This window comes from Marmota monax, unplaced genomic scaffold, assembly GCF_021218885.2.
Source record: "Marmota monax isolate L192 unplaced genomic scaffold, Marmota_monax_Labrador192_F-V1.1 WCK01_AAM20220418_F8-fsc00127, whole genome shotgun sequence".
In the NCBI taxonomy this organism is placed as follows: domain Eukaryota; kingdom Metazoa; phylum Chordata; class Mammalia; order Rodentia; family Sciuridae; genus Marmota; species Marmota monax.
In genome coordinates this window covers 403,592-426,252 of record NW_026692894.1, presented here as the reverse complement: position 1 = coordinate 426,252, position 22,661 = coordinate 403,592, and the positions used below count along the sequence as shown (strand labels likewise).

General features: G+C 51.6%; 2 protein-coding genes and 1 non-coding gene across 4 annotated transcripts in view; 2 read left to right on the top strand and 1 right to left on the bottom strand.

The window, feature by feature from the left end:
• Cimip3 (ciliary microtubule inner protein 3) overlaps nucleotides 1-22,661 on the top strand; it is an 81,545-nt gene that overhangs the window by 31,949 nt on the left and 26,935 nt on the right. The window lies entirely within an intron of this gene.
• The window catches only part of CUNH6orf132 (chromosome unknown C6orf132 homolog), a 32,705-nt gene continuing 11,675 nt past the window's right edge, over nucleotides 1,632-22,661 (bottom strand). The window contains exons 3-5 of the mRNA XM_046450677.2: nucleotides 8,833-8,908; nucleotides 3,814-7,249; nucleotides 1,632-3,317 (exon numbers count right to left, since the gene is read on the bottom strand). Of these exons, the coding sequence (XP_046306633.1) occupies nucleotides 3,203-3,317; nucleotides 3,814-7,249; nucleotides 8,833-8,908 (3,627 nt within the window). The 3' untranslated portion in view covers nucleotides 1,632-3,202. The remainder of the gene's footprint in view (nucleotides 3,318-3,813; nucleotides 7,250-8,832; nucleotides 8,909-22,661) is intronic.
• Nucleotides 9,986-10,063, top strand: Trnaa-agc (transfer RNA alanine (anticodon AGC)). The gene has a single exon. It is a non-coding gene; the product is annotated as a tRNA-Ala (tRNA).

Below are 22,661 nucleotides of genomic sequence, written 5' to 3'. Positions count from 1 at the left end.
CAACCTCCACCCCGGTTAAACACCATTTCTCCCTGTTGCCCATCCTGTGGCAAATGAGGGGAAAGAAATGCTCAGAGGGACCCAGGAGGGAGGGAACCAGATACAGAGCCCATGCCCTTACTCTTTATCACCAGGATGTGGGTGGGGGACAGTGAGGGACAGGAGAATGAGGAAGCCCAAAGGATAGGGAAGAGGCCTGGGAGTTCCTTCCAGGAAGCCCCACCTGCTAAATAAGTGAGCCATCCTGTTTCCCAACACCCACCCCATGCCAGGCCGAGGAGGAAGCACAGCTCTCTCTGTCACTGACCGCCTTGAGATAGCTTCCCTGGTTTTTAGTTTCTGGAAAATAAAAATTGGGGGCGGGGCTGGAGTTGTAGCTCAGTGGTAGAGCGCTTGCCAAGCATGCGCGAGGCACTGGGTTCGATCCTCAGCACCACATAAATGTAAAAGAAAGATATTGTGTCCACCCAAAACTAAAAAATAAATATTTAAAAAAATTGGGGGGGTGTGGAGGTGGGTAGTGGGCGAAAACAGCTCTGTGGAACACGCACGGCAGGAGAGGCTGGGGAAGATACCTTGCCAAAGCTCTTGGGAAACATGATGGGCCACACTCAATGTAAAGGAGCCCTAAGGTTTGGATCTGCAATGTTCCCCGAAGGCCCATGTGGTAGACGCTTGGTTCTCAGTGTGCCCCTACTGGACAGGTCTAGTGGGGGGCCTTCAAGTCACTGGAGGTGTGCCCTGAAGGGGCTAGTGGGATCCCACCCCGCTCTTCCTCTCTTACTTCCTGGCCACCATGTGAGTAGTTTGTTCCACTACATGCTCCTGTCATGATGTGCCACCATAGGCCCCAGGTCATGGGGCCAAGTGATCATGGACTGAGACAGTTAAAACTCTGCACTGAAATAAAGTTTTTTTCTCTCTATAAGTCGATCACCTCAGGTATTCATTACAATGACGGAAAGCTGACTCACACAGGCAGTCATCACCCAAAGATGCCAGGTATCAAAAAAAACTGAGTGCCAGGCCTGGGCTGGATGCTTTGCCTACATCAGTCTGCACGTCAGGACTTCAGGAGGCCTTCCTTCCCCACCCTGTTAGAGTCAACTCTCTCTTCTTCCCCGCCTTCTAGTTACTCTCTCACATGTCCTTTTCCTTTCCTCCCCACCACCTGTCCTAATTTTGGATGTTTCTTTTTTTTTTTTTTTTTTTTAATTTTGGATGTTTCTGTGTGTTCTTTTTCTTCTCCGCCACTTGATGATGTTCTTTCCTAGGAACCATGGCAGTGTGTTGATGGCTGTATATCCATGCAAACAGTGCCGGGCATTTAGCAGTTACCCAAATATTTGTTAAATGGATGCATGGCTGTCTGTAATCCTCACAATAGCTTTATGGGATAGTTATTGTTATCATGCATGAAAGAAGAAATCAGAGACGTGTTTAAGCACATAGCTGTTATCACCAGATTTTTGCTCTGCCCCTTCCCCTGAGGGATCTAGAGAACAAGAAAACCTAAGGGTCAGAAGAGTAATGGCTCACTGGTTCAGATGGTACCCAGTGCTGCGTGATTCCCAGATCAGTCCGCCCAACATCCCGCCACACCCAGTGACTCTGAGTCAGCAATCCACAGCCACAGAGCTGGAGGCCAATCCAAACTGGCCTGTTTATTTCCCAAGCCAACTAAGACCAAGCCCGTCTCCACCCACCCCAGAGCAGTCTACAGCTGGGAGTCCACACCCTACTCCTCAAGCCTTAATGTAGCAGATAAATTAGTGAATGAGCTCTTTTATAAAACATTGTGTAGAGGAAATACATACATATTTATAGAGCCAGTGCTGGTATTGGGATGGGATTTGTTGCCTGAACACAGGTAGCCAGAACTTAGAGTGGCTGGCCTTAGTCACCTGGGTGCCCACCTTCCTTGCACTTTCTTTCCTTGAAGTGACTGACTGCTGTTGCTGCAACCCAGTACCTCAGCTAGTAACCATAGATCAAAAGAGTCAACTCCCAAAGGGAGCTGCTTTCTGGCGGCCCCCTACTGGCCTGCTCATATGAGGTGAGTCACTCCCCTGCCCTCCTTCTTACTTAGAAAGGCAGCCTTGGCCTGGTCCCAGGTATTCAGCTGAACTTGACCTGAAGATAGGAATTTTTTAAAAAATACAAGGGGCCTAATTCATGGAAACAGGCATAAACCTGGACTGCCCAGGCAAAGGACCAATTCTTACCCTATTGTAGTTTCACCTGCTCTGGACTGGCCCAGTCTTACCACTCTTAATGTTTTGAAACCTATTTCCCCATCAACAATAAACTTCTCTTGAGTTTCTACTCTCCAAGGCCTTCCAGAGTCTTCACTACACATTTTAAGGCATCAATGATATTGGTGACGTATTGGGGTTAGAACTAATGCCCCCTCCGAATCCCATATGAAACCAGGCCATGTAGGACCTCTGGTGTTGAATCCTGGATCTTTTGGCTCCTTGGGCATGCTCCCCCAAATCAGGGATGCATGAGTCTGAATTTAAAAAAATCAAGACGTGATCCTGTCAACTGCCGAGTCTTTTCTCTGTGGGTCTCCCTGTATCTAAGGGCCAGGGTCAAGGAGAAATTAACCTGTCTGTGGCCTTGGTCAATGCAAAAGGCTTCTATTCCATCACCTTCTCCATATGTTGTGCCTGCATAGTATTGGTCTGCCTCCGTGCAGCTAGGAACCCCAGGTATGGCCTCTTGGTGGCAACAGGTGGAGGCTAAAGAGATCTACCTATAGTGACCTGCACCCACCCCAACAGGGATGGTCCTCAGCCCTTTGTGAGGCATCCCATGAGTAAGCACCCATCCTTTGCTTCTAGAACCTGTTTCATAGGCCATGCTTGTAAAACTGCTTTAAATAAATCTTGCTACAAGTAGATAGTACCAGATAACGGAAACTCAGCGCTCAGGCCCTGAACGTTCTCCTCTCTTCTCCCTTTGCCCCCCCCCCCCCCCCATCTGCATACAGTTCATAGCAGCTCTGGTGCTCTGGGAAAACAGAAGCCCACTCAGTCTTCCTTAGGCCACTGCTTCTCGCTCATTTGTTCGAGGGTCCTCAGGGAGCCAGACTCGTCCATGTCTGAGTCAGGCTAATACCTGCTGCAACCCTCCCACCCGCCACAGAAACAAGTGCGCAGATCCAACCCCTTGGAGTAGAGCTGAAAGAATTCCGGGCTCAGGATGTGGCTTTGCGGTGAGCTCCTGAGTAGGCATAGGAGATGGGATGACGGGTTCCAGGCCTCACGGTGAATGTATTGATGGGGCTTCCATAATGGGAGGTGTTGTGAGATCTGGGGGAGAGCAAGAGAGCAGTGAGGTTTGTATCTGCCAACACCCTGCTTACCTTCCCTAGGGCAAGAGACCCAAGGGACCTCAGGGCGGGACCCCCAGTCCACCAGACACAGGGCTTTCCTTTCTTTCTGGGTCCTGGCCAGGGAACATGCCTAATACCACTCAACTCAAAGCCCTTCACTCCTAGCCTGGGGTCTGGGTACATTTCGTGTTATTGGGAAATCCCTCCAGCCAAGGACACTCAGATCTTCCCCATGCGACATTTAACCTGTAGCCCCGGGAGTGGGGGACAGAAGGGAACCCATGGAGAGCGAACAAGGGCAACAAGGGGGCAGGTAAGGAAAGGCCCGCACCGCCCCCTCCCAGGTTAGGAAGCCTCTCTTCCCTTTCTCTGCTGTGGCCTGGTCAGCAACTCTGGTCCAAAGGCAGTGTCTCCATGGACATCACCTGGCTTCCCACCCCGGGCTACCTCCATTAGCCGATCCCCAAGCTCACCTGCCGGTAGCAGGGACGAAGCTGTAGTCTGCGCCTCCGCTGCCTCCGCCACCCGGCGCTTTGTACTTGGCCTCCGCGGCGCCCCGGGCAGCGCCCTCCTGGGACAGCCTGCGCCCGTGCAAGCCGCCGGGGGGCGCGCGGCCCGCGGAGTTGACGCGCCGCATCTCCGGGCCTCCGGGCGCCGGTCCGAAGCAGTTGGGAGTGCTCAGGCTGCGGCCGGGGGCGCCACGGGGCAGCCCGGGGTTGCGGGGAGGCTCCCCGACGTACAAGCGCTTCTTGATGAGCGAACGGCCCCCGCCCGAAAAGCGCTCCAGGCCCCCGGCCCCGGAGTAGAGCGCACCGGGAAAGCGCGAGAAGCCACGAGCCGGCGGGGCCGCAGGGCCCGCGTCCAGGGGCTGCCCCAAGTCTGAAAAGTTGTTCCGTTTTGGGAACCCCCGGCAGCCCACGTACTGGAGGGCCGGGGCCGGAGCCGGAGCCGGGGCCGGGGGCTCGGGGTCATTGCTGAACTCTGGCGGCGGTGGGATGACCTCAAAGCTGAATTCCGTTTCCTCTTCCTCGTCCTTCCTCCTGTAGGAAGGAGAGGGTGGAGAGGAGGAGGACTTGGGCAGCATGGGGCCATGGGAGAGGTTGGAGAGAGCTGGTCTTTCCCAGGCCACAGGGACTCGGGGCTCTGCCTTGGTCCACATGGGACGATGGATTGGCTCTTGGTCTCTTCCCTGCGGGGGCTTCCATTGACTGGGTGCCATGGGCGTCGCAGCCGAGGTCAGCTGGGAGTCCTTCTCAGCGTCCTTGGGTAACTTGGGAACCACAGTGAAGGAGTTGGGCCGGCCATCGCTGTAGAAGATGCTGTCGGAGCTAGCCTCAGGATGGCTCCTGTGGCCCCGGAGACTCCCAGGCAGGGAAGACCGCCCCAGGGCTGCCCCTCCAGACCTCCCCTTCTGTGCTCTCTGCCTGGCTGCCAAGAGCAGGGCCATGGGGGAGCCCTGTTCCACCACTTCCCCAGTCACTGGGTGTCTGAGGAATTGGTCAGCAGGCTGGGCTGGGGCAGGGGGTTTGACTGTCAGGCCCTGGGGCTCCTTCTCTTCTGACTCTGCTGCCCCTCCTCTGGCCAGCGTAGGCATCACCACAGCAACCTCACGGCTAGGGCTGTTTTGGTTGCGATGGGGCTTGTAGAGAAATGGCACTTCTTCTGGGTTAGGGGACATCTTTGGTAGGAGGGCTGGAGAAGAGGGGGCTTCTGGTATGGGCAGCCTATAGGCCTCTGATGTGGGCTCCTTGGCTTCTGGCTGGGAGGATACTATACTCTCTTGAGATTCTGTCTTCTGCTGCTGCCCTACAGGGATGAGGTCCTTTTCTGCCATCAGTTGGGATGACCTAATGGGCAGAGTTGTGGCTGCAGATGATATGGCCGGCTCAGGTGTGGCCTTGGGTGGTGTGGCTGACTCAGGTGTGGTCAGCCCAGGTGTGGCCTTGGGTGGTGTGGCTGGCTCAGGTGTGGTCAGCCCAGGTGTGGCCTTGGGTGGTGTGACTGGTTCAGGTGTGATCAACCCAGATGTGGCCTTGGGTGGTGTGGCTGGCTCAGGTGTGGTCAGCCCAGGTGTGGCCTTGGGTGGTGTGACTGGTTCAGGTGTGATCAACCCAGATGTGGCCTTGGGTGGTGTGGCTGGCTCAGGTGTGGTCAGCCCAGGTGTGGCCTTGGGTGGTGTGGCTGGCTCAGGTGTGGTCAGCCCAGATGTGGCCTTGGGTGGTGTGGCTGGCCCAGGTGTGGCCTTGGGTGGTGTGGCCTTGGGTGGTGTGGCTGGCCCAGATGTGGCCTTGGGTGGTGTGGCTGGCCCAGGTGTGGCCTTGGGTGGTGTGGCTGGCCCAGGTGTGGCCTTGGGTGGTGTGGCCTGCACAGGTGTGTCTTTGGATTGGAGTGATGTGGCTGGAAGAGGCATGGTAGGTAGAGCTGGTGGATTCTTGGGTACAGGCTTGGAGAATTTGCCATTAACAGTCCCATTTTCAAAAATTCTTCCCCCTTCCAGCCGAGGTTTAGGTGGTAGAGACCCGATGCTGGGCTTGGTCTCCTTGTCTGCAGCTGAGGCCAGCCTGGCCTCCAGCTCATTCCGGATTTGCCGAACACTGGGGGTTGGTGCATCTTGGGGGATGTAGTCCACTGGGGGTAGGGGCACACTGCTGCTACAGGGACTCTTCTCAGGAGCGCCTGGTGGGGGTTTCTCTGGCAGGCTGGTGGGGGCTGCCTCCTCTAGCTGACTGAGGCCCTTCTTGCCCTCTTTGTCCTGAGAGGCCACATTGGGGCCTGGCCTGTGACTCCTGGAGCCACAGAGATAGGCTGCCAGCTCACTCCGCAGCTTTTCCATCTGGCTGGGATCCCGCCAGTCCACAGGTTCTGAAGAGGAGGTGTCCTGCGGGCTGGGGGGTCTGGGCTTGGGTTTGAGAGCAGGTGAGCTGGATTTAGGGCTTTTGGTAAACCTGAAAGGTGGAGGGGCTGCCTGCCCAGCAGAAGGCAAAGGAGAAGCCCCCGGAGGAAGGGGAGGTGCAGGGGGAGGGAGGGGGGGCGCAGGAGGGGGTAGGGGAGGGGCGGGGGGTGGAGTCCCTGCTTGTTCCTTGGTTGCTGGCTGGCTGAGCCTTGGGCTGTCTGGCGCTGGTGCCTCTGCCCTGGGCTCCTTGGGGTGGTCTGGCTCAGGGACTCTGTCTGCATAGACCTGGGAGGCGGGACGAATGTGGAAGCTAGGAGGCAGTGGAAAGCGGCTGGGAGCCTTCTTGGTAGCCCCTTCTTCCTCTGGGGGAGCCCCTTGTGCTTCCTGAATTGGGATAGATGAGGTCCTGACTGGGGTTGGGGGAGGCACTTTGAATGAACGGGGGAAGGTGAGATGAGGCTCTGGGTTAGGTCCCATTTGGCTCCCTTTTAGCTCAGTAGGGCTCCTGGGGGGACTGGTTCTAGGGGCCTCTGACTGCCTGCCATTCAGTGCTACCTCTGATTTCCACTTGGTGACACCCCCAGGGGGAAAGTGATGAGTCCCCATCACATGAGGAGACACTGGAGCTGGGGGTGCTGGGGCTGGCAAGGAGGGTGGCGGAGGGGCTAGAAAGGCCAGTGGCGGGGCAGGGGGAATGAAGTCCGGAGGGGTGGGAGTGGAGGGCGGGGAGAGAGCGGGAGGGGGGTATAGGGTGTCCAGTACTGGAGGTGGAGGTGGGGCCGTGCTGGGTGGGGGTGGGGGTGGGGATTCCTGCAGCAGAGGAGGTGGTAGGGGAGCTGTGAAAGGTGGAGGCAGTGGTGGGGCCTCCACTGGAGGTTGTGAAATGTCCTGGGGTGGCCCCGGGGCTGGGCCTGGGGGAGGTGGGGGGATGAGTAGATTAAGGCCATAGTGCTCAGGCCTCAGGTCACCCACAGAGCTGTACAGTCGGAGGTTGCCATTGACCAGTGAGCTGGTACCTGAAAGAAGGGAGAGGCAGAGATGCAGAGGGGACCTGGAGCGGCCTGTGCGCACAGGGCTGAGGGTCAGAGAGAAGCACTGGCCCTTCTCAGCCTTTTCCTCCTGAACATCAAGCGATGGAGCAGCAAAATCTCTTGTTTCCTAGCCTCCTGGGAGTGGACCCCCAGAGGCCCTCACCAGGCCTGAACCCCCTCTAGCACTTACACTAAGTAAATTCCTATAAATTCATGCAGAGAGCTTACCGTGGTACCCTAGGAGGCACTTCATAAATGGTAACCACTACTGCATCTTTGCTTAACTTTTCAGCTTAAAACAGGGCACATGAGACAGAGATAGGAAGCCGTGGGGCAGGGGCAGGGGCAGGGGAGGAAGGTTTTGAGAAAGACCCTTGGGAGGGAGACATATGCATGAACAAATAACTCCTGCCTCTAAAAACCCTGAGTCCACCAAGAACCCCACAGAGAACTTGTGGAGCAGAGTTTGGACTGCTGGATGGAACAGGGGTGACCTGGGCAACCTAGGCTCCCCAGAGTCTACCTCCCTCTTAGGGACAACTGTCCTCTGTGTCCCTCCTCTCAGTGCCCTGCACAGTCTGGCAAACCTGGGGAAGGCACAGCTCTGAAGGGCTTCTCCCAGTTGTCTTGACTTCAAACAATAAAAAGACCAAGAGTGGGGGAGGGAGAAGCTCACATTCACAAAGCCCCCAGGTGTCTAGCTCTGAGTTAAGAGCTGAGATAGAGCAGTAAACAACAAAACAAAACAAAAACACAAAATACCCGTGATTCTCCTGGGGCTTATACTTTAAAGGGACAAGGGGACAGGCAGTGAACACAATCAATACATCCATAAGTTATGACCACATCAGATGTTGAATGTATTGGGTAAAAAAAAAACAGGGAGAGGCTGAGGGTGCGGTTTAAAATGGTCAGGCAAGGTCTCCAAGAGCCTGTGACCTTGGAGCACAGGGAGGGACAGCCCTGCAGGGGTCGCTGGTGCTCTCTATGCAGAGGGCACAGCAGAGCAAAGCCCCCCAGGTGGTAATATGCTTGGGGTTCTTAAGTGCCCAGGGGCAGTGTGGGAGGGGAAAGAGCAGGTGATGAGCCAAACCCAGCAGTCCTCTGAGTGACACTGGAAGTCACTGGCAGGTTGTCAGCACAGTGTGACTTCCATGCCATCCAACACTTAATTTACTCCTCCAGGGCTGGCACTGTTGCCCATCGTTCCTTGGGAGCTACAGAGGTGCAAGAGGCTGTCTTGCCCAAGGAGGCAAAGGGAATATGGGGGAGCTGGGGTTCCAAGCCAGGTTCACTGGATGCCAGAATACTTCCTACCATTTCACAGCTCTCTGATTCCTTCTGCAGCCCAGTTCTGTCACTATCCCTTTCCCCTCCTCCTCCGTAGCCTTGGCCAACCCTGGCTCTCCCCAGCTTCCCGCTGCTCCCACCCATCACAACCATGGCCAAGAGGCCTAAGGGCTCTGGCTGTGCCACCAGCTGGGGAGGTGGGTCAGATACTTGGCTTTGGGGCTCAGGGTCCAAGAAGGAAGAAAGATGCTGAAAACCCAAACCCAGAGCCTTCTTACCTGTCACCTCTTTGTCTGCAAAGTCTTCTGGGACAGAAGGGGTGGGCACAGCCAGCCCATGGCTCTCCTGGGCATTCTGAAAGGAACCAGAGAGGTCAGGAGACAGGGAAAGATGGACAGGCAATTCTCAAGTCACTCTGCAAGGCCATCTTACTACTTGAAAATCTGCAGTGACGATGTGGTTGTGGTTGTGCCACCTTGTACATACATTAAAAAGAATGAATTTAAACAGGTAAATCTGGTGGTATAGTCAATTCTTTTATTTATTTATTTATTTAGGTACTAGGGATTGAACCCAGGGATACTTTACTACAGAACCACACCCTCAGTCCTTTTATTTTTTTATTTTGAGATAGGGTCTCCCTAAATTGCTGAGGATGGCCTCAAGCTTGCGACCCTCCTGCCTCAGTCTCCCAGTTGTTGAGATTACAGATGTGCGCCACGGTGCCCTGCAATTTTCGTTAGCAGTGACAGTTACATTCTATAAAGTTGCAGCCAACACAATATTGAATATGGAATCACTATTCCTGAGGAAATACAGGGTTAGGTTTCCGTGAACCTCTAGTTACAACTTTTTGTCAACTGATCAATACATAACTTTGCTTTGTGGGCTTCTGATTAAAGACATTTAATATATATTGTTGATTTAATATATACTGTTGAGCTGGGTGGTACACACCTGTAATCCCAGTGGCTCTGGAGGCTGACACAGGAGGATCACAAGTTCAAAGCCAGCCTCAGCAATTTAGCCAAGGCCCTAAGCAACTCAGTGAGATCCTGTCTCAAAAACAAACCAAAAAAAAAAAAACCCCAAAAACAAAAAAGGGCTGGGGATGTGGCTCAGTGGTTAAGTGCCCCTCAGTTCAATCCCTGGTACCAACCCCCCCCAAAAAGAAAAAAGGTGCTTCTGCGCTACACTTGAAGGCTTTTTTTTTTTTTAAGAGAGAGAGAGAGAATTTTAATATTTATTTTTTAGTTTTTCGGTGGACACAATATCTTTGATTGTATGTGGTGCTGAGGATCGAACCCGGGCCGCACGCATGCCAGGCGAGCGTGCTACCGCTTGAGCCACATCCCCAGCCCAACTTGAAGGCATTTTAAACCACTAAGTCACACACACACACAAAGCATAGAAATATGAAAAAACATGGGGGTTGGGGCAATAGCTCAGTTGGTAGAGTGTTTGCCTAGCATGCACAAAGTGCCCTGGGTTCGATCCCCAGCACCAACAAAAAACAAAAACCACTAATCCCAGAAATATGAAAAAAACATAAGCACTAAATAGAAAAGGACACCTGTTTACATAATGACAGCTGAAACAAGAAGGCAAGTGTCCTCTTGTTTGAGCTCAGCTGGGAACATGTACATTGGGCCACTCAAAATTTTTACCACTCTGTGTGTGTCTGAGAATGACCCTAGGAGCTATGTCTGTGTCAATTCTGGGGTTACAATTAAATTTGAGCCACCAGGAAAATTTGCAAATAAAATAGTGAGGGTCAACTGTATATGAATTAAATCTCAAAGAAAAACAAGAGAAAATAGAATCTGCAGTGATTCCCCATGGATATCCACAGGTTAAAAGCTAAAGCCCTCAGCCTGACCTCTTGTTTACTCTTAGTTTTCATTAGGTATTTACAGAAAAATAAATAAGAAGGTGGCAAACTGGCACCCTGCAGCACCACGGATGCCCTTCTGATCTCTAAACGTAACAGAGCGTAGCATGTTTCCCCAGCTGTCAGTGTGTACAGACTATTTTGCATTCTGTTTTTTTTTTCCAAACACACATTTCCATATGTCAACAAAGTCCACACACCTGTCATTTTGAAGAGCTGGAGGGCATTTTATGGTAGCTTTGAAGGTTCTCAATGACCTAGCCTCCTGTTTCCCAGCCGACTTTTCTTTTCCATTCACCCATTACACCCATCTCACTTTCTAGCCAGATTGACTTCCGCCCCGCCGCCCTCCAGAACTGTACCCTAGAGTCCACATTCATCCTGGATACCTACTCAGGCTGCCTCTACTTCTATTTCTTTCTTTCTTTTCTCTCTCTCTCTCTCTCTTTTTTTTTTTTTTGATACTGGGGATTGAACCCAGGGGCACTTAACCACTGAACCACATCCCCAGCCCTTCCTACTTTTTATTTTCAGACAGGGTCTCACTAAGTTGCTGAAGCTAGCCTCAAACTTGTGATCCTCCTACCTCAGCTTCCTGAGTCTCTGGAATTACAGGCGTGTGCCACCCTTCCTAGGCCTCACATCTACTTATAATAATAACAACAACAACAATAATAATAATTGCTACTTGCACTATGTTCTAAACATACTGTCTCTAACCTATGAAAAAGATACTATATTTACCAGTTGAGGAACCTGAGCCATAGAAATGGTTTTTTGGGGGGGAGTTGGGGGGTACCAGGGATTGAATTCAGGGGCACTTGATCACTGAACCACATCCCCAGCCTTATTTCGTATTTTATTAGAGATAAGGTCTCACTGAGTTGTCAGCACCTCGCTAAATTGCTGAGTCTGGCTTTGAACTCATAATCCTCCTGCCTCTGCCTCCTGAGCCACTGAGATTATAGGTGTGCACCACTGGGCTCAGCTGAAGTGTTTGGGAAGCTGCCTAAAGTCACACAACCAGTATAACCAAACCCAGGTCTGGAGTTCCCATTCCTTGGTGTTTTGTCTCTCTTAAAATCTCTTGTCCTTCAGGGACTAGCTGAGCCTCTCTGGGGTTTTGGTACAGGGAAGAGCACTGGCCTTGGAGCCAACTGGTCTGGATTTGAATCTTAGCTACTGGGCTGTGTGAGTTACTTGAGCTTTTTGTCTGCATTTTCCCATCTTTGAAATGGTGAAAAGAATAAAATGCGCCCATTCTAGGGAAGTCATGATGACTAAGTGATGAGAAGCACATCGCTTTTGGCAGATCATAAAAGCTCAATAAAGGCTAGCTGCTGTTGTGGTTAAAAAGGAGCTGTCTGGGGCTAGGGATGTGGCTCAAGTGGTAGAGCGCTTGCCAAGCATGCGTGAGACACTGGGTTCGATTCTCAGCACCACATAAAAACAAACTAAAGATGTTGTGTCCACCTAAAAAGAAAAAAAAAAAAAAAAAAGGAGCAGTCTGCTGTCTACACCCATCTACACTGACAAGACCCAAAGGGGTACTCAGCTTTGCCCTCTAGGAGCCCACGGCCCCATGCATTGAGACCCTGTGTTACTAAGTGCGCCTTCTTGGAATTACTCTTTGATAATTTGGGAGCAGCCTCTCCTAAGAAGCTTGTCAGAGCAAGTCAGGTGGAGATCTGGGCTTTAGGTCCCACCTCATCCATGAGGGGTCTCAGTCCACACCAACCACCTCACCATAGTCTCAGCCATCCGACTCCTGGAGAAGGTCCCAAAGCCAGCCTCATGCCTTCAGGAGCTCCCAGCCCATTCTTCCCTCTCACAACCCCATGAGTTCACTGAGCGGCAGCTTCCATTGGTGTGTGTTCCAGGAAGGCAAGTGCAAACGCATCTGAATCTTGGTCCCAGAAAAATAGATTATGAAGGTTAATCTCCCACTTGCTGGTCACCGGGGAACCAAGCAGCTGGTATTGAGTGCACTGGCCTGACATTTTCAGCATGCAATGTGCAGATAGGGACAGCACTGATCCCTGTGGGTGCCGAATGTCCTACCCTCCTCCTTGAGCTGAGAATGAGGTGAAGCCTCAGTAAGAACAGAACTTGGGCCAGGCATGGTGGCACATGCCTGTAGTCCCAGGGATTCGGGAGGCTAAGGCAAGACCATTCAAGTTTGAGGCCAGTCTGGACAACTTAGTGAGACCCTGTCTCAAAATGAAACGGGCTGGGTAGTAGCCCAGTAGCTCAGTGGTAGAGCACCCAAGGGTTCAATGCCCAGTGTCACAGGAAAAGAAGAAGGAGAAGGAGGAGGAGGAGGAGGTGGAGGAGGAGGAAGAAAAGGAGGAGGAGGAGGAGGAAGAAGAAAAGGAGGAGGAAGAGGAGGAGGAGGGGAGGAGGAGGAGAAAGAAAAGGAGGAGGAGGAGGAAGAGGAAGAGGAGGAGGAGGAAAGAGGACTTTCGGGTTACACTTCCACGCTAGGTCCAGAATCTGAATTGGATTCTGGAATTGAGGGAGGACTATGCTATGAAGGGCGTTAGGGGGACAATTGGGAATAACCCAATACAAAAAGCACATTGTATCAACACCAAGTTCCTGCAGATTGCAGAGATCTGCTCTGTTCTTAGGTAATGCATGCCCAGGTACTTAGGAATAAAGGGACACAGGTCTCAATGTACACTTCCATGGTTCAGGAAGAAACTATATCATAAACATAGAGATAGCCAGCTCTCATTTCTACTCCTACTGGGTGCCTCTCCCTCCCTGCCTCCCTCCCTATCTGTCTATCTATGTAAAGGGAAGAAGGGAACAGAAAGCAAATGTGCAACATCTGGTGAGTCTGGGAGAAGGCTCCAGAGAGTTCTTTGCAACATTCCTCTAACTTTTTTGCACATCAAGATTAGTTAAAAAGAAAAAGTTGGGGCTAGGATTGTGGCTCAGTGGTAGAGCACTTGCCTCTTATGGGTGAGGCACTGGATTTAATCCTCAGCACCACATAAAAACAAACAAATAAATAAATAAAATTAATAAAAGAAAAAGTTATGTACTTAATGCTACTGAGTTATACACGCTTCCCTCCCTTGTTCTTTCTTTCTTTTTAAATTTTGTGGCACTGGGCATTGAATCACTGAGCTATATCCCCAAGCCCTCTTTTCTTTCCTCCTCCTCCTCCTCCTCCTCCTTCTTCTTTCTCTCTCTCTCTCTCTCTGACAGGGTTGTGCTAAGTTGCGGAGACTGGCCTCAAACTTGAATCCTCCTGCCTCAGACTCCCAAATAGCTGGGGTCAAGGTGTGCACCACTGTGCTTAGAGAGTTATACACTTTCAAATGATTAAAATGGTGAATTTTACAATATGTGTATCTTATAATTTAAAAAAAACAATTAAGCAAAGCAAACAAAAGACGAGAACAACAAAAATATGAGACCATCCAAAGCAAAACACTGGGGGAGACTTAGAATCTATGCATTTACTAGAGGTTTTAGAGGTGCTGGGTGGATGAGTAGTTTTAAACCCCCCAAGATGATTGGCCTACCTGCCTTCCCATCCTCTGACAGCTCTACAGTCCCCTTGGGGTTTATTTCCACTTCTCAGGCTCTGCTCTTGCTCTTATTGTCTAGGCTGCTCTTCTCTATCTGGCAAACTCCTAGGTATCTATCTTTCCTTCCTTCCTTCCATCCTTGGTACCAGGGATTGAACCCAGAGGCCCCATACCACTGAGTCACATCCCCAGCCCATTTTATTTTTTATTTTGAGACAGGATCTTGCCTAGTTCCTTAGGGCCTTGCTAGGTTGCTGAGGCTGGTCTTGAACTTGTCATCCTCCTGCCTCGGCCTCCCAAGTCACTGGATTACAGGTGTGCACCACTGTGCCCAGCCTGGTTATCTTTTAAACCCCAGATTAAATGCTCCTCTGCCATGATGTCCTTGGCAACCCTAGCCCAAGTTAGTTTCTCTTCCCTTTGAGCACTTAAGGCCCTGTATGCATTACTATTTCAACTCGATGTTAGGTTCTTATTAAATACAAGGCACAGTTCCAAGTACCTCACATGTAGCAACCCAGTTAGTCTTCATAGTAACCCTGTGAAAGGTTATTGTTTTTATTTTATAGATGAGGAAACTGAAAGCACAGAGAGGGTAAGTACACTGACCAAGGTCACACAGATAGCAAGTGACAGAGCCAACAACAGGACCTCAGAGTTCCCCTCTTTGCCACTACTATAGTATAACTGAGCAAATACTGTACATGACTGTGGTCTGCTGTCCAGCACAGCCTACTTGAGGCTCAGGTGACAGCTGAATCTTTGAATGTGCTGAGTCTTTGGCACAGACTGGACAATTCAATAATTGTTTGTTGAATGGGTAAATTCCTGGGTGGGTAAATGAGTGGTAGAAAGATACAGGACACACAGAAAGCATCTTCTGGTGCCATCTCGGGCACCAGTGAACTGAAAGCAAAGTCAAATCTCCTTTTAGGCCCCAGTTTTCTGGTTCTTCTGTAAACACATGGCAAGGATTACTTCGACCGTGTGTCCCGTCTGTGACTTGCTCACCTGTATTGTGTAGGTGGTGACCTGAATGCTTGGGGTTACCTCTCAATGACAGGGTGTTGGGACAGATGGGTAGTCTCTGGGTAGTCATCTAACTCCAGAGAAGCCAAAGGGGAAGGTAGAGGAGAGCTGGGAGGAAGCCCTTGAAGGTTTTCCAGCAGCTGCGGGCCTGGCAGGAGGACTGAGCTGGGGGTCACTGTTGGCCTCACACATGGGACTCTGCTGCTGTCAGCTGAGGAGCTGGTCACACCCCACCCTCAGTACACTGGTCCTGGGAAAATGAGAGAGACCCGGATGCCCCTGGTGCTGTCGCTGGGGTTGGAATGCACCTTGAATGTACGGCCCTTGGTGGCAGCCCACATCGAGACAGCCTGAACCCACCTGTGGCCACTGCAGCAGAGAACACGCAAATAAGCAGCTGAGTGCACCCCTGGCGGGCCGGCCAGCAGGCGCCTCCCTTCCTGGGCCCGCCTGGGCAGCCGGCCATGCCACGGCCACTCCCTGCTGCTACTCAACCTTGCCCCATGCCTGGGGCAGAGTCCAGTGCTGGCCCTGCAGGTTGGGAACGCCACGAAACTGGGCCTCAGCACTTCCTCGTCCCCACACCCAGACAACACCCAGCGGCTAAGACCATTGGCCACCTCACTGACTTCGCAGGGGTGCGCAAGCCAGTGACCCAGCTCAGTGGAAGACGCGGCCCAGGATATTAAAATGCTTCTGGAAGGAAACAGGCAGAAGGAGGCATCTGCAAAGAACAGCACCATTCCAGGAATATTTGCATTTATTTTTTTCCTTGTACTTGTCTCTATTTCTTGTTATTTTTTTTCCTTTTTGTGGTACAGGGGATTAAATCCAAGGGCATTTTACCACATCCCTAACCCTTTTTTAAATTTTGAGACAGGATCTTAATAAATTGTGATCGTCTTGTCTCAGCCTCCAGAGTAATTGGGATTATAGGTGTGTACCACTGCGCCCAGCTCTTTCTCAGTTCTTAACAATGAACTTATATTTCATTCATAATTTTTTTAAGTGCCCTAAGCTGGGCCTGGTGGTACAGGCTGGTAATCCTAGCTCTCAGGAGGCTGAGGCAGGAGAATCACAAGTTTGAGGCCAACCTGGACAACTTATTCACACTGTCTGAAAAAACAAACAAACAACAACAACAACAAAAAATACCCACCCTACACATACACACACACCAAAAATAAATAAATAAATAAATAAATACCCCACCCAGTACAATTATAATTTTTTTTAAAAAATATTGTGGCTGAGTGGAAAAAACATCAATTTTGAAATCAGGCAGACCAGATTTGCAATCTTAACTCCATTGACTAAAAGCAATCTAAGACAGTATCTGACATAGTCAGCGCTTACTAAGTGTGCCCCCCTCTTGCCTTAGGTCCAGTTTTCTCTTCTGTAAGATCGGGATGTTACCATCTGCCTTGGGTTTGCTGTGACAACAGAGGTGACTGCACCTCCAGAGGTCCTGCAGAGCAGCACCAAAGAAAGGTTATTTCCCTGGGTTCTCATCCCAGAGCTCTGATGGGAGCAGGGTTTTGAAGCAGCCTGAGCTCTCAGATTCTCTGCCCAGGGCACAACCCCTGGGGCACGTCTGTCTGGTTGGATTGATAAGGGTATTTCCCAATGGTCAGCAACAAGTCATTAGGAATCCTCTAGTGCCCTCTTGATTACTAACATTTTAGGATTGAAGAGAGGGGGAGGAAGGGAGGGAAGGAGGAAAGAAAGGAAACACTAGGAGGAGGAGTCTAGTCTAGTCTCCCCTTTGCAGTTTGAGGGGTGTGGCCTGCTGCTCCCCTTCTGGTGGCCTCCTGGTGCTCCCCCATGCACACATCCTCATGCCTGAGATTCCTCGGAGCCCAGCCACGCCCCAAGGGTGGGTCTCCAGGGGCCTGGCCAGTGGGCAATGCATGGCTGACCTTGGTCCTTGGGTACTTGCCAGCTCTGAGTCCTAGCGGTTCATCCATCACGGAATGCAAACCTCCTCACCAGACACCTTCTGCAGCTGAGCCCCTAAGGATGGCGGTGCAGCTATGTGTGGGGGGTGAGGAGAGGGCCCTGGGCCAGAGTTAGAGCCAGGCACAGTTGGCAGCACTGCTGTAGTCTGGGGGGATGGGGCCCCTCTAGGGCACCCAGAGTGAGAGCAACAGGAGACCCCTCCAGGCTCCCACATACTTGGCTGGAGAAACCCAGCCGCTTGCTGCTGGCTTTGGGGGCAGTGTGGGGGTGCTGGCCAGCGGGCAGGCTGGAGGATCTAGAAGGGCCAACCTTACATTTTATAACACAGCTGTGTGTTCCCCACAGAGCAGCTTCTCTGAATTTGAGCGACAGTGAGCATTTTTTTGCAAAAGAGCTTCCCCGCCTTTCCTCCCACGGTCTGTCAGGACCTCAGATCTCTCCTGGGGCCAGAGCAGAATTACTACCGTAAAGCCGTCTTCCCCTGGACCCACCTTTGGAGGTCCTGGCGGAGGCCCTCACCATAAGTGAAAGGGCCCTGTGGGTGGAAAAAGGGGCACAGTGCTCCTACAGCCCTCGCCCCCACCCTTCCACCCAACATTGCCCCCAGGAGTGAGTCAAAAGCTAGCAAGGCTGAGCTTAGGGAGCTCAGCTCCTACCCCCAAAAAGAGCCCGGGCCTTGAGTTTAGAGATGAGCTCCTGCAGCTGGGGAGAGGGTGGGAGGGAGGGATGAAGTTGACTCCAGCTGTTTCCTTGAGCTCCCAGGCCACAGAGGAATAGAGGGAGGCGCCCAGAACAGGCAGGGCTGCCGGAGCCCAGGGATACCTCCCCTGGCAGAGCTGGGCCTGTCTGACTCAGAGGGTGGGGTGATCCAGGGAGTTCTCACCACCCCAGGCACCCTTGGGGACCTGTCTAGCCAGTTTACCCAAACTTGCCACATGGGCATTTAGTTTTAAATTCCTCACATGCATCATGACGGAGACGGTTGCATTCTGGAGGGAGAGACAAGCACAGCCTTCCTGTGAGCTGCTGTTCATGGCTCAGCTCTCAGGTAGGGGCCTGGTTTCCCTTAGAAGTAGAGCAAAAGGATTGCTCCTTCCTCAGCCCAGGTCTACAGTGGACAGGACTGGCCTAGGAGGAAGGCCCAGCTCCTATCTCAGTTCTCTTTGAGCTGCAGCCTGGGCAGACTGTCCCCTCCCCAGGCCTCAGTGTTCTCATTTTGGTAATCTCTGTAGTTTGGTGGTTCTTTTTTTTTTTTTTTTTGTACCAGGGATTGAACCCAGAGACACTTTGCTACTGAGCTACACACCCAGTCTTTTTTATTTTTTATTTTGAGACAGGGGTCTCACTAAGTTGCTGAGGCTGGCAATCCTCCTACCTCAGCCTCCTGGGTTGCTGGCGTGAAGTTTGGTGGTTCTAATTCAGCTTCTCAGACTTCCCCAAACAGGAAGGTGGGGTGGCCCTGGTGGCTAGAATGCCACCTCTTCAAGGAAGAAGCAGAACTCAAGAAGTCATCCATGTGAGAGGAGACAGGTCTCTAGGGAGCTAACCATGCCTCCTCCCCTTCCACCAGGGAGCCATTTTAACACAGACAGTCACAGCTGAGGAGGCCTTTGGGGACCATTCAGTGTAACCCCAACTGATGAATGAGGAGCTACAGGCCCAGAAAGAAGAAGGACTTGGCCCTCAGCAACCCAAGGATTGATCCCAGGTCCTATTCCTGTCACTGAGGGATCCAAGGTCCTTCTCATCATTGGCTTTGCTAGGTGCCACCTCTCTTGGTCCTCACCACCTCTAGCTCAAACAGAGCGAGGAAGCTCCAGGGCAGAGGTACCTGTCACAGCTCCCCCCACCTCGTCTTGCCCTCTCCTCTTGAACCCTATCCCCTGGCAGGCTCATGGAAGGTACTGATGGCAAGGGATCATTCAGGCAAGAGCTCCAAGACCTTGCTGGGCTGTCACCTGACTTTTTGGATGCTGCCTCCCACCTCCCCTGCCCCAGGGTAGCCTCCGTGGGAGGTGCCCTCTGAATGTAGGAGGGAAGGAGAGAGGCATGGAGCCCAGCCAGCTAGGCCAGTGTCAGGCAGGGCTCAGGCCCTGGCCCAGCTCCCCACCCAACCTGACTCGGGCTGGGGGACAGGGTGTGTGTGCGCACACGTATGTATGTGTGTGAGCCCAAGCCACATGCAGTGCTGTCCTCCCATGTCTCCCCATTCTCCTGACCTCGTGCCCCTGTGGGAAGAAAGCTGGGGACTGGGCCTGTGAATGGAACCTGAGGGCCACATAGGAGAAGAGGATCAAGATGCTGATTCCCTTCCACCCAGTATTAGACGGCTAATGATGGTGAACGACTGGGGTCTTGGAACCTGAATCAGGACCACAGAACTGTAGCTGCCAAAGAGGGCATGGACCAAGGGTTTCTAATCTAAAGGCACATGGAGGGTGGGCTTCTGAGTCCTCTGGTGAAATGGTAAGCAAAACTGTGTGCAGGCAGTCTGTAGCTCCATCGGGGCCTCAAAGGGTCTATGATCTAAAAGAGGCAAGAGACCTGGCCCCAGCTGTGGGGTGGGGATTCAGAGAGGCAGACAAGGGAGGTGGTAATGGTTCTAGGCTGGTCCTCTAGGAGGGGAAGACAAGGCTTCTAGGCAGTGGGGGAGGAGGAGGGAGGGTGGCCTGAATAGCACTTGGCCCTGGAAGCTGGCTGCAGGGGTTTGAGTCCTGGTTCTGCCACTTAAGCAAGTCACTTTTCTCAGTTCTTCAATTTCTCCATCGGTAAAATGGGGGTTCACGACAGCAGCTTCCTAAAGGGACCTCATTAACCCTTTAGCTGAAGGATCTTGGAGTGATCCAGAAGTGGGAAGGACAGGAGAAACCAGCCGAGGGGAAATGCGGTTTTCCCTGTAGAGTACTTTAAAATTCAATAGTCAATGAATGTGGCTCCATTCACATGCATGATACTTGGAGCGTTGCCTGGCACACTAAGTGCTCCTGCGGAGATCACAGGGCTGAGCCACTGGATGGGACAAGTGGCCCCCCCTGCCATTCCTCGTTTAGCCAGCACTGAAGGAAGGTAGCGCACGTCCCTTTTCTGGGTTCAGTTTTTGTCTCTGTAAAGGGAGCCTCATATGGCCCCACTGAGGCTTCAGCTGGGCTTCAGGGTGTCTTCCTTCTCTCACTCTCACAAGGGACGGTGCATTTGTTGGGGAGATGCCTCCTCTCTGGGCTGCTCCCAGGAAGTATTTCCGGAGAAGGCCCAGAACTCCCGGCTTCAGATGGCGATGCCCCAGCCAGTGGCCCCCCCAAGTCTCCGCAGGGCCTGCCTGGGGCCTGCCCAGACCAGATCCCAAGCAGGCTGGGACGGAAAGTCAGGTGGGGCCCAAGGTGGTGGGTGGGGAAAATGCTGGACCTTAGCCAATCAGAACACACTCAAAGGGGACCTCATTAACCTTTTAGTTGAAGAATCTTGGAGTGATCCAGATGGGGGAAGGACAGGACAGGAGAAGCCAGCCTAGGGGAAATGTGGTTTTCCCTGTAGAGTACTTTAAAATTCAATAGTCAGCACAGGTACAGAGGGGGCAGCTCTGGGACCACACCATTGGGATCCTGAATAGGTGTGTTGAGGGTAGGTCAGGGGAGAGATAAGCTCACCTCCAGAAATAGGATCTGTCAAAATTGTTCATCTGTGTTTATGGTTACAGTGACCCCTACAGCAGTTTTATGCATCTCTGGAAATGAAGGTGGGGACTAACTTGATACCTTTCTTTTTCTTATTTATTTATTTATTTATTTTTTGGTACCAGGGATTGAACACAGGGGTGCTTAACCACTGAGCCACATCCCCAGCGCCCCCCTCCCCGCCGGCTTTTTTAAATTTAGAGACAGGGTCTCACTAAATTGCTTAGAGCTTTGATAAGTTGCTGAGGCTGGCTTTGAACTTGTGATCCTCCTGCCTCGGCCTTCAGAGCTGCTAGGATTACAGGTATGTACCACCATGCCTGGCCCTCACTTTATACCTTCTTGTTGGTGGTGGTTTTCTTTCTTTATTTGTCTATAATAGCCATGAATTGCCTTTAAAAAAAATATTTTTTAGTTGCCAATGGATTTTTCACTTTATTTATTTATTCATATGTGGTGCTGAGGATTGAATCCAGGGCCTCACATATGCTAGGCAAGTGCTCTACCACTGAGCCACAACCACAGTCCATAAACTGCTTTTATAAGCAGAAAATATATGATTGGAAGCTGTATACACAGAAATCTGTGTGCTAGACCCTCCACAAGGAGGCCTTGGGGATGCAGCAAGGTGTCAGACTTGGTCTATCTCACTAGAACCTTGGGGTCTGTCTGGTGGAGTTGGACAAACCAGAAAAAAATTGGTGATGCAGAGAGGGAGGTGGTGGGGCCAGGCAGTGTTGGGCAGGGCGTGCAGATACTAGGACCAAGGTGTGGCATGTTCTGTCTAACAGGCCCCGAAAGCTCAGACTACAGTAAGGTGCCTTGTCAGACTAGGTGGTACAAACCCTCAAGGAGTTGTCACATGTCACCATGGTTGTCACCATGACTCAGGCAACAGTGTTGTCCCAACCAAGACCCAGACCTGAGAGATATGAGCGAACCCACATTTGGTAGGCTGCTGCTTAGACTCCAAGTCTGCCTGTCCAACATAGCAGCCACTGACTACAAGTGGCCATTGAGGGCTTGAAGTGTCACTCTTCAGAAGCGGGATATGCTGCATGTCGTGGTACTCTAGATTTTGAACACTTCATATGAACAAAAGAAAGTAAACTATCTCTTTAGTATTTTTTACATTGATTAAATATTGAAATGACACTCTTTCATATATTCTGGGTTAAGTAAAATATATTATTAAAATCAGTTTGACTTTTTTTTTTTTTTTGTGGTGCTGATGACTAAGCCCAGGGCCCTCCCTGCACATGCTAGGTGAGCGCTTTATCACTGAGCCACACCCCAGCCCTTACCCATTTCTTTCTGCTTTCAATGGAGCTACTAGAAAATTTCAAATTACATATGATTCTTGCATCACATTTCTATTGACAGTACACTTGTCTAGAATGTTTCAGAAAATATAGGAATTTTTATTGTGGAAAACAGAACCAGTCATAAAATATTTTCTCTGGGTCTTTTTACCTCACCAAAGAACAAAAGCCCAATCATGGGCTTTGAAAGAGAAGTTTCTCATAGTTTCAGACCCACAGACAAATCTGTCTCAAATGCCCTTCTCCCAAGGTCAGTGCTGTTTGTCCTATGAGACAGTTTGGGTGTCACCTCTTTCATTAAGCCCTCCTTGACTACCCTGTGGCTGTACTGTCTGCCCTGTGTCTGGTCCTGGTTTGAACAGTTGGTGTCGTTCATCCCCTGCAGTGGGCACAGGCTCCTGAGCAATGCCAGTGCAGACGTGGCTGTATCCCAGCACCTAATGCAGGCCTGGCATGAAGCAGAGAGCCACCACCGATTGTGGGAAATGAGCCCCGCTTAACTTGAGGTACCCACCGTTAGGCCACCTCTGTGCGCAAATTCCCCATGACCTACAGGAGCTGACACCCCAATCCCAGGCCTTTCTGCCATGAGCACTAACCATGCCTCCTCCCGGCAGCCACCTAGATTGGCATCAGGAAGGAAAAGAATGACAGAGGGTGAGGCTGATGTCCCCTCAGGCCGCACAGGGGAGG